This window comes from Piliocolobus tephrosceles, chromosome 3, assembly GCF_002776525.5.
Source record: "Piliocolobus tephrosceles isolate RC106 chromosome 3, ASM277652v3, whole genome shotgun sequence".
Classification (NCBI taxonomy): Eukaryota; Metazoa; Chordata; class Mammalia; order Primates; family Cercopithecidae; genus Piliocolobus; species Piliocolobus tephrosceles.
In genome coordinates, this window is record NC_045436.1 from 14763340 (window position 1) to 14775663 (window position 12324).

At 36.4% G+C, this 12324-nt stretch overlaps 1 protein-coding gene across 3 annotated transcripts in view; it reads right to left on the reverse strand.

The window, feature by feature from the left end:
• Window positions 1–12324, reverse strand: part of ADAM29 (ADAM metallopeptidase domain 29) — a 64861-nt gene that overhangs the window by 238 nt on the left and 52299 nt on the right. For all 3 annotated transcript variants that reach the window (XM_023226780.2, XM_026446710.1, XM_026446709.1), the window contains one exon: window positions 1–2417. This exon is cut by the window's left edge and continues 238 nt beyond it. In XM_023226780.2, coding sequence (XP_023082548.2) covers window positions 1–2237 — 2237 coding nt within the window. In that variant the 5' untranslated portion in view covers window positions 2238–2417. The remainder of the gene's footprint in view (window positions 2418–12324) is intronic.

Consider the following 12324-nt stretch of genomic DNA (forward strand, 5'->3'; position numbering starts at 1 on the left):
ATCACCCGAGGTTGACTCTGGGAGGGTGTCACAGGAGGTTGACTCTGGGAAGGTAACTCATGAGGCTGATGCTGAATTTTTTCCTCTTCTTTTGCAGATGGAGTTTGAACATCTTGCTGCTTTTTTATTGGCTTATTTTTTTTACAAAGTCGATAAAGACAACATAATAAAATAAACAAAACAATAAGCAACAATAAACACAGATAACAAAACTTCTTTTTCTTCTTTCTCTTAGGGGGTGGGCCACTGTCAACACTACCTCCATAGCCTTGTATCAGGCAGTTGGGAGGGTCCCACAAATAATTGCAATGGCAATGATGCTTATTGTTGCAGATGCCCCTCTTGTTACAAAATGCAGGTGAGCAATTACTATTCAAGATGGTTATATGGACACAGTGCCTGTGGATGCATATATGATCTATCCCACACTCTGTTCCATCTTTCACTTCACCAATATCAGGTCCCTTCATCCCCAAATGGTAATCAGTACTCCAGCACATTATGTCATTGAAGCGAGCCCAATGAACAGTAGTATGATCACTCAAACTGGGAATCTCTGTCACATTCTCACACTGAATTCTTCCACACTGGACATCTGAGATATTACATTTGATATATGAAGCATTTTTGATACCACAGTGACCAACACGTTCACCTAAGGTGTTCAATTGTTTGTAGCAAGTGTGACTTGCGGTATTTGCCCCTGCACCAAAAATCCTCCTACACTGTTCATTGCGGTCATGACAGTTCTTTTCATAGCAGTAGGACCTCTCCTTACAGGGAATTCCATCTTCCACATAAACGTCATCTGGGCACTTATGGGAAGTACCATTGCACCACTCTGGAAGATCACATTCATTGGCCTCCTTTCTACACACTTCCCCTGATGGTAGGAACTTGCAGTCTTTGCAACAAAGCCCAAAAGCACAAGTAGAACCATCGGTCAGAGTGCAGTTTGACAGACAGCAGGGATCTTTTGCACAACGCTTTAAAGGCCCACAGTCACATTCCTCTCCTTCCTCAACAACACCATTCCCACAGCGCTTCCTATTAAAGATGTCCTTTGTGTGTAGATTTTCAAGCAAACACTTTGTCTTCTCTACAGTGTATGCCCAAAAATCAGCATAACTACAATTGCTAAATTTAGTTATTGGTGGGTTACCTTCATGCATTATGCATAGATATTGTGAACAACGACATGTACCATAATCATGGTTCATGCCCAAATTATGACCTAGATGATGAGCCACTGCAATTGAAAAAGTGCCCAAAGTTTTGTTCATGAAAGTAACAATTGCACAACTGCGATCTAGTGTACACATTCCGTTAACAGCTCCTATGCCACTTAACCCTCTTAATCCTAGACTTGTGAAAATATGTGCGGTGTCATGTCGTAACCGGGGAGTAATGTTGTCCAACTTCCACTGGCAATATAGGTGCAAAGACTTCCTTACATCATCTATTACAATGAAGTTTTTATTAGTCCAGATCTCCAAACCAAATAATAACACCTTAACACCAATTACATCAAAAATGGAATCCACTATATTAAAAATAACATATAGATCCTCCAGCAACTTTGAGTCATTCCTTTTATAACGAATGTATAGATAATTATCAATGACAACTACCATTTCAATAATTCTAAAATGAATCCACCAGCCCACATAAGAACTTTGCTTCAGAGTGGAATTATCAATTTCTTCAAATTCCATTCGGCATGTTATTTCATTTTGCATAAATCCGGATCTCATGGTTGAAAATTGTTTCTCCTTACTGTCCATCTTATATACCAGATGTTCAAATGTGTTAGAAAATGCTAGGGGCTTGATTTCATAAGCAATGTCATTTATCTGTAATATTCCTTGAAAGCCCCCAAAACAGGTACTGAGGGAAACCAGGGATTCTGGGTCCCCTTCCACATAACCATGATAGTAGCAGTTATTCTGGACAAAAGGCTGGTCCTCAAGGATAGCACCCTGGTCTGTGTAAGTGAACACAGGGAGGTGTTTGGAGAACAAAAACTTCTTGACCTTTATGTGGATAATGTGTTTCTGGCCTCCAAAGGGAAGGATATAGGAGAGCCAGCCTGGAGGTTTCATGCCTCTGGCAGTGCCAGTTACCCTCACAGGAATCACCACATCTGGAGGGCTGTGATATTGGGGGTGCTCAACCTGGATGTGTCCAGAACAGGACAGAAACACCCCAAGCCAATGCAGCAGGAGTAACACCTTCATGTTCAACAAGGTTTCAAATCACAGTGATTTTGAAGTCACTGTTATGGAAACACTGGTCCGGAGCAGAAGTCAGGGCTGGAGTCACAGGTGATGTGGCTCCTTCTTCCGAGTTGGTCAGTGTGTAGTGCTAATCATTAAAGATCCATCTTCTGGGAGAATTGAACCATCAGAGCTGCAGCACTATAAATAAAATGAAAAGCAGCATGTGGATGAGTGTACAGAAATTTTTCTTATAAGAGAATCCAGTGGGGAAGAGGAGAAAGAGAAAAAAACATGAGATAAAAGTGATTAGTGCTGTGATCAAGGAATGACTCAAGAAATTGCCTAGAATTTCCTCTTAAATATTGACAGGGAAAAGGGAATAGGTAGTGTACAGAAAATAAAACTTGGCCACACACAGATAGTTATTGAATATAAGTGATGGGAAATTGATCCACTATACATTTCTTTAAATATGTAATTATTTGCAAATATTTCCACAATAATTAAAACAAAAAGTTTTAAGGGTAAGTTGAACTTATATGTTAAATTTCTGAGATAGTTTCAATGTACATATGTTAAATTGTCATAAACATTAATAGCTTTTCTATTTGATTTCAGATGATAAATTAGTTGAAAACATTATCTAAGAGACATTTTAAAAAACCATTCTTATGTTATTTTAAATTTTTTTTGTACTTACTGTATACCTTTCTGTGGCACGATATTTATTTAATTTTCTGTTTCTTTCCTAACTTCCTCTTCTCACTAGACCAGTCAGCAGAAAGATCCTCAACAGCATCATTTGAGTCTTTCACAAATATTAGTATCTCATATAATGCCTGGCTTAATTATTTATGTAATAAATAATGGTTGACTTGAAGCTGATTGTTCTTGGAGTGAAATAAATATTACCCAAAATATGTTTACACTTTATTATGTTTTTTAAAGAAGAACATTATTCAACATCTATGGTAAATGCATGCTCTGGAACAAAGTTGTATAGTTTCAGTTTTTCCTGATCTTTCCTTCTAAATACGATTTAATACTCTGAAACAAGTCAATGGAAAACAACAAAAAGATTCTGAAAACTCATGGATATAGAGAATAGAAGGATGGTTAATAAAAAGAAAAACTCTGACTAGTGACCTTTGGACTTGAGGAAGGTCAGTTATCTGAGTTTCTTCTTATCTTTCATGTATATCCCAAACTGGATTCTGGACAGATCTTTAACCCCAAACCTCCAACAGGCATAGACAATCAATCAATCAATCAATCAATCAATCAATCAATAAGAGGTTTCCCTTTCTGGCCAAATGACTAAGAATGGAAAAGCTCAGTAAAGACATGGTGAAGTGCTCCAGCCCCTTCGTTAGAGTCAGGGAGTTGAAACACATGTGTGTGTTGATTCACCCACAGTGGCTGTTTCAGACTTGGCAGACCCACCAAAAACATACTCCACATTCGGTGCACTGGTGGGCTGTCCATTCCACCCATATTGGCAACATCACAGCACTGGATGACTAACTTAACCCTCATTCAGTAACCAGGTAACTAGCTAACTGATCTGCCTTCAGAAGCATCAGTGAAGCCCTACCTAGCTGATATAACACTGCTGTAGAATTAGGCCAGTGAAATGGAGCCTGAATGAGCCACAGAAGTATTATCCATAAAGCCTGATATTTCCTAGCCCTCTATCAAATGACATAGGAAGACCAAAGCCTGGTTGTTTCTGCTCCTGCCATCTTCAGGAGTGAAAGTGGCCCAGTGACATGAATGGCCTAGAAAGGGCCTTTTGTCCCAGATGGCACCAGCAATGATTGAGCTGAAACTCCTTCAGAATCAAAAAAGCAAAGTAAAGTGTAATAATATTGAGAGAGCTATCAAAATTAAACATTTCTGGAACTCAGCCCACAAAAGCACACCAGAATATACACTCTAAACATAGAAAGTCAACTATCTTCTAAAATAGAAAATTTAAATAGGACCAAGCATCTCCTACAGAGTGACATCAGCAAAATGGCAGAGTGGGAAGTTCTGCACCGTCCTACTCCCCAGAATATATTTCAACAACAATTTTTGAACACATTATCTTTGTAAGAAATTTTGAAGCTAACTGAATGACTACCACACCCTGGGAAAATGAAAAATCAGAGTTACCAAAGTTGGCAGGGAGATTCAGAATACCCTCTCAGTGGAGTCCCTGTCCTCAACGTACTGCCATACAATCAGAAAGAGAACCCCTAGTTCCCAGCTTCACCCAGTCATTGGAAGAGATTGATTTGTGTCCAGTACTCCAAACTTTTTGAAGAGCCTTTATACACGAATTACTTATGTCAGTTGGAGCTCTGACTGGTCTACCACAATCTAGCTTTCTGCAGAGGATGGAGATGATGGTTTCATCTGGTGGATGCCACAGACCTCTGCCCCCAACCCAATTTCTTGGCATTGAGTAAGCAAATAAGAAATCCCAGCTTTCAGCTTCCTGCTATGGAGGAAGAGCACTGATCTTTGTATCTGACACTACAACTTTTTAATGGCTGCCTAAAGATCTAGCAGCTATCTAACTAGTTTTAGAGCTCAAATGGGTGTGGCCCAGTCTAGACACCTGTGGGAGAATGGAGATGTGGCTTGAGCCAGTAGACAGCATAGATCCTCCCTACTTCTCAGTACATAGACGGCAGGCAAAAAATTCCAGCTTTCAACTTTCTCCTGGGATTGGGGAAGGTGTGGAAGACTTGATTAGTGCATCCAATGCCCAGATTTCTCCAGGGCTCTCCAAAGAACTGGCATCTTACTAACCAGTCTTAGGGCTCTGAGAGGCTTATCACAGTCTAGCCCCCAGGGAGGAAAATAGATGGAGGCTAGTACTGGTGGACACCATAGATCTTCCCTCCTACTCAGCACAGAGCAAGCAGAAAAAACATCCCAAGTGTCAGCTTTCTTCTAGAGAAGAAAAGAATTGATCATGTGCCCAGCATCCAACCTCTCCAGGACTACAGAAAGAACTGGTATGAGACTTGCCACTCTTGGATTTCTGATGAGTCTGGTACAGTCTAGACACCTGGGATAAAATATTAATAGAAATGGTAGTTTGAACTGGTTGATACAATAGTTTCCCACCCCAGGTCAGCACAGAGGAGCAGACAAAAATCACACCTGTTTCTTTTCATGGAGAGAGAGAGGGAGTTATTAGAAGGTTTAGAATCTCTGGCTTTGCTGGTTGGTGGAGGTCTCCTCCTATACAAGGCTAGTATGTAAAGACTGAGAGAGGGCTTTCTGCGTCTAATGTGCAAATATCAACACAGATAACTAAGGAAAATGTAGAAACAGGCAAAGATGTTCCAAACAAAGAAGAGATAAATCTTCAGAAACCAACCCTAATGACACATCATTATATGATTTACCTGATTTAGAATGCAAAATATGATACACAGATGTTTATGGAGGTCGAGAGAACAACACAGAAAAAAGTTAGAATTTCAACAAAGCAATAGAAAAGATTTTTAAAGTACCAAAACAGAAATCTTGAAGCTGAGGAATGCAATAACTGAATTAAATTATTTAATAGAGAGCTTCAACAATGGACTAGGAGAAGCAGAGGAAACAATCAGTGAACTTGAAAACATATCACTGGAAATGATTCAGTCAGTAGAGTAGAAAGAACAAAAATGAGAGGAGAAAACTTAAGAAACTGATAGGACCTCTTCAAGGGCACCAATGCAAGCATTAAGGAAGTGTCAGAGGAGAAAAAAGAAGGGGCCAGAAAGCCTATTTAAAGAAATAATGGCTGAACACTTCCCAAATCTGAGGAATGCAATAGACTTCCTGATCCATGAAGCCCAAAAGTTCCCAAATAAGATGAACTCAAATAAATCAACATTGAGACACATTGTAATCAAATTGTAAAAAGTCAAAAACAAAGTGTATTTTCAGATAAAGAGAAAAGTGACTTGTCACATAAAAGAAAATGTCCATGAAACTATTTGTGAATTTTTCAGCATAAACTTTGCAGGCCACAGGGAGTGGGATGATACATTCAAAGTTCTAAAAGAAAAGAAACTGCCAACCAAGAACACTATAGCTAGCCTTTAATAGTGGAGGAAAGATAAAGACTATTTAAAATAAACAAAAGCTGAGAGAGATCATCACCAATAGTATATTACCTGCCTTAGAAAAAATGTTAAAAGGAGTTCTTCAAGTTGAAATGATAGGATACTAAATAGCAACACTATAGCATAAGAAAGTATGAAACTTGATAATAAAAGTAAGCATAGGGACAGCTACAGATATTGTATTACTGCAAAAGTGATGTATAAATGACTATTATTTTTTATTCATTACAAACATGTTATTGTATATATTTAAGGTATACAAGATGATGTTTTCATATACATAATGAAATGATTGCTACAGTAATAATGACTTTTAATTCTAGTATAAAAGTCAAAAGACAAAAATATTAAAAAACTAAATACAATATGTTAAAAGATACACAATATGAATAGATGTAAATTGCAGCAACAATAAAACAAAGTGTGGGGTATGGTGTTAGAGCTCCTGTGTGTGACTGCAGTGATTATTCTAGAGTTTCTGTGTGCTATTGAACTTATCAGCTTAAAATAGACTATTAAGTAGTTTTTAAAATAAAGAGAAGCAAAATTAATAAATGTTAGCTAGACAAAGAAAAAGACTGAATATCAGAAATGAAAGAGGCAATATCAATACAGATGCCACAGAAATAAAATGGATCATAAGATCACACTATGAAAGGGATTTTCATGGAATGTTTTGGCAACAATATAGATTTTAATACTACCATAGCATGCTTATTTTTCTTTTAGCTTTTCTGTTAGTTTCCTATGACTGCTGTAACAAATTACCACAATCTCAGTGTCTTAAAGCAACACAAATGTATTACCTTATAGTTCTGCAGTTCTGAAGGCTAAAATGAGTTTCACTGGCCAAAACAAAAGTGTCAGCAGGACTGAGTTTCTTTTTGGAGGTTAAAAGGGAAAAATCTGTTTCTCATTTCCTTCCATCTTCTAGAAGCCACTCACATTAATGGCTCATAGACTTACTCTTTCAATTTTCAAGGGTGTTTAGAGGTAGCAGGTCAAATCATACTCATATCACTTCATTTTGACTCTGCCTCTTCTGCTTCCCTCCTTCACTTATAAGAACCCTTGGAATTGCATTGGACTCACAGTATAATACAGGGAAATCTCCCTATGTTAAGGTCATCTGATTAGCAACCTTGATTCCATCTGCAACCTTGATTACCTTTACCATGTAAATTGGAATCCTTGTTGGTTTCAGGGATTACGACAGGAACATTTCTGGGAGACAGTTATTCCACCCACTTCATCCTCTTTATTGTATTAATCTTCCTAATAACTAATCCTATTGTCTTTTAATCTGTGTATATTCTTTTTTTGTGAATTTTTCTTCCAGGAATGTAGAGTCCATGTATTTTTCTCTTGTACCTATCAAAGTGTTGGAATATAAACATGGTATCATTTACAGTCAGTGAGGATGTGAGGAGACAGGTGCCTTCTAACATAGAATATAGAATGATAAATCAAGCCCCAGGCTGCAGAGAAAATGTGGCAAAATGGTCAAGATCCAGAGTTTCCTTTTAAGAAATTAATCAAGAGTAATATTAAGTAATTTAATCAAACATTTATGGGAAAAAATATCATAGCATTACTTATAATAGTAAAAATATGTGAACAATTCTCAACTTCGGGTAAATAAATTAATCATATTTCATTTTTATATGGAAGAGTAATTAGTATAAATTATACTTTCAAAGGATATTAACTGATACATCAAAATACTTGTTGTTTATTTTGAAATGTAAAAGCATGATAAAATAACCCAATTTTAACTTTAAACAATGATGTTTGCATAGCACTGTTTTATGTATGCACATTACTATAAATATTCCTATACTTTTATTCATTTATTTAGTATAGTTTATTGTGAAGTACACATAAATATTAACACTGGTTTTCCCTGGAATTGTGAGTTTAATTGTTACTTGTATTTTCTTTGTAAGGCCTTTCTCTACACATTTTTTTCAAATACATATAAATTCAATTTACAATCAGAAAAAAGATATTTTTAAAGTGAAGACATTGAAAATGGGTTCAATTTTAATTCGTTTTAGTAGATAGGATTCTGACACCCTATATATAATTTTTTTTAATTTTTACTTTGTTTTTGGTTCCGTAATTTTATTTAAAATATACAAAGGTATAAAGAAGACAATGATAATGATGATGATGAAGAAAAATGAAGAAGATGAATTGCCACACTGTCTTCCACAATGTGCATATGTACCCTAGAATTAGAGTATAATAATAAAAAAGTTTTAAAAAATAAATAATTAAAGAAAAGAAAAAAATGAAGAGGATGATGATGTTACTTTTTCCAACTAGTGGAAAATAAGAGACGAAGTTTTCTAATGACAGATCTGACTATGTGATGGAAAGACTGTTGAAACATTGACTTTTCCAGGGTGAAGGTGCTCTCATCTTTCTTTTTTTCTAGAACTAATCCCCTTATGCAAAAATACGAGTAGCAACAATGATGTAGAGAGGATTTATGTGAGTGTAAATGTGGGAAATTAATTCCATAAAATTCAAGGTACTAATACTTGAAGACAATCTATGAGAGTGGCAATTTTGTTTTCCTAATTGACTTACAGATTTAAGACAAACATAATCTAAATTACATTAAGCTGCGTGTGTGTGTGTGTGTGTGTGTGGGTGGGTGGGTGGGTGGAAAGTGGTGAACTGATTTTAAAGTTTATATGAATGTTCAAAGTACCTAGGAATAGCCACAAGAGTATTTATAAAGAAGTATAAAGTTGATTATTTACACTACCTATTTCCCTGTTCACTGGATAGTCAGAATGTGCTGCAGAAGAGAATATGACATGATGTGGCCAAAGTTAAAAGGCAGGTAATTGCCAGCCAGAGAAGAAATCAGCACTTGATTCAAGATTGCTGAAAACAAACAACATGCACACTAAATTCACGTGTAAAGTGCTTAAGTACAAAAAGTGGAGAAAGACACTGTGTACAAGATCTAGTCCTTTCCAGTGCATTGGTTCCCACAGCCAGAGGATCTGATCCACAGTAGGCATGGGCAGTGTCACTGCAGACATTTAACTTCCTGCTGCACTGCAAGAGCCTTAATCCTTCCCCGATGTAGACTGAAACACATGAAGTTAGAGCTGTTCCAGAGGGCCACTGATGCACTTGCTTAAGCCCTCCTGCTTGATAGGTGTTTAGATTATAGAGGTGTGTGCAATTGGTCAAATGACAGTGAATGCACACTTTGTCTAGTGTAATTCATTGTATGTATATTTTAACTCAAAAGAAAAAGCTAAACAAAATTCAGATCTAGCTCATGGTGTTCATGAGGAAGTATCTAAAGGCAAGTGTACTGACATCTGCAATGTACTTAGAAAGAAACACGAAGGAAAAAATCCTGGTTTTATAGAGGAATTGACAATAAAGCGAGTATAATAAACAAAATATTTCAGTTTCTGTTAAGATTTTAAGTATTTGATAGCAAAATTATTCTGGGAAGAAATAACTTGTGAGTATTAAATCAGAAGGAAAGGCCATGAAATGAAGACATTCCGAGTAGTGGGTGTCTGTACTGGAGAAACCATATCTGTACTGGAGAAAGCATATCAGTTTATCAGTTTATGTGATTGTTTCATCTTAACCACCCAACAATTCAATGTTGGTTTATGAAAATCAATAAGCATTAAATGAGTCCAAGCAGTTTCATGACAGGACTTAATTCTAGAGAACTGCATTACCTTCTTGGATGAGCCAAACTGTTTTAATACATAGGGATTGCATATAAATTGCACTAGTTGCTACCAAACTCAGGAAATATCCAGTGCTTTTCCTTTCATACCATTTCTTGCTGTATGCAATGTTTCCCCTTTCATCATCAAATCCATTAAGGCGAGTCAAAAGCTTTTGAAGGAAATTAGCACATTTTGAAATATTACAGATTTTTAAAGGATGTGAATTAAATGAAGCAATATATGAGAGCCTTTTTGTGAACAACTTAACAAATTTTGGAAAATAGCAAAAGAGGATAGACAGGATATAAATGAAATATTCAGATATGTTTCTTAGAAACTCCAAGTACTAAAGCTAATTCAGGTAACCACCAAGTACCAAAGCTAATTCAGATATTACTTTATTATTATTATTAAAGTAATAATAATAATAAAATGAAAAGAAGAGATAATAAAAGAAAAATCTTGTTACCAAAATGATTGAGATGAACAAATTTACATATACATTTAATTAGAATGCCGAGAGAATAAAATAAGAAAAGTAAATTAACAGTTTGAAGCCCCTTTGATTCACTATTTCAAAACTTCAGATATGTGTTACTGATTGAAAACAAACTCAGAAGTGTTAGAAGTTCTATGGCTTTATTTAATTATCTTAGAAAGAGGTGAAGCTGCAATATATTTTAATAAGGGAGACACTAGCAAACTCATACAAATGCAAGCTAGAACAGTTAAATTTTCTACGCAAATATGTACACAAAATGTTTAGATGGGCAATATATACTGGAAAACATACACACAGGATTATATAAGCAGGCACACTGCCAGTTTGAACTGAAAGACAATGTGATTGTATGAAATGAAGGAAGGCTCTTGGATTTCTATTTTTTAGGACTGAATTATTTTGCTATTCTGCTACAAATATACGCTGTTCTTCAAGAGAATGGAAGAATTATCCCAAAGGCGATTCAAAGATCATTGGGGATGCCTCTTTGGTCTCAAAGAGTGAGGGACATGACCTTGACTAACGCAGACCAGGTACTAGGCCCCATAAATCCTTGAGGGTATGGCCCATGACCAGCAGAGCCGTGGAGGCAGAAGTGCTGCCCCAGTGCTTCTGAAAGGCAGAGCATCAAACCAGACAGGATTAACCATGTTAATATTAAATATAACCATGTTAATATTTAATGATATTTGCCTTGCTAAGTTTTGGACTATCTTGAGATAAATTATCCATTCCTTTCTTCAGATTTTTACCTTTGGAATAGGATGTCTATCCTACTCCTGTCCCATATCTGTATTTTGAAATTGCATACCTTATCTAGCTTCACAGTTTCATAGCTGGAGGGATATTTAGTTTCAGGGTGGATTTTTTACTTGGAGTCTCACTCATATCTGATTGAAAAAAATGCTTAGAAGAGGCTTTGAATTTTAGACTTCAGAGTTGATGCTGAAATGAAATAAGGCTCTTGGGGCTGTTAAAACAGAATGAATATACAGTCAGCCTTCCCTATCTGTGGGTTCCACATCCATAGATTCAACCAACTGTGAATCAAACACATTTGGAAAAAAAATTGCATCTATACTGAACATGGGCAAATTTGGTTTTCTTGTCATTTACGCCCTAAACAATACCAGAGAGCAAATATTTACACAGTAGTTACATTGCATTAGGTATTATAAGTAATCTAGAGATGATATGAAAGGACTTGCATAAGTTATATGCAAATATTACACCATTTTAGAAACTTGAACATCTGGGTTTTGGTATCTGCGAGAGGTCCTGGGACTTCCTTGGATATCAAGGGATGACCGTATTTTGATTTTGAGAAAGACATGAATTTGTTGTACTAGGGCCCAATGCTATGGACCGAATTGTGTACCCACTCATTCATATGTTGAAGCCCTAATCTTCAGTGTAACATTATTTGGAAGTGGAGTCTGTGGATGTTAATTAGGTTTAAATGACGTCATGAGAGCAAGGCCCCCATGATGAGATTCACGCCTTTATAAGAGGATGAAGACACCACATCTCTCTTCCTCTGAAATATGGACACAGAAAGAAGGCAGTGGTAGGCAAACCATTTTTTTAAGAGCCAAAGAGGGCTCTCAATAGACATCAAATCTGCTGCTGCCTCTATCAAGGCTCCATAATCACATGAGCCAGTTTCTTATAATTAACCTCATGCTTCTTATAATCATATATAGGTAGGTAGGTAGATAGATAAATAGATAGATAGATAGATAGATAGATAGATAGATAGATAGATAGATAGA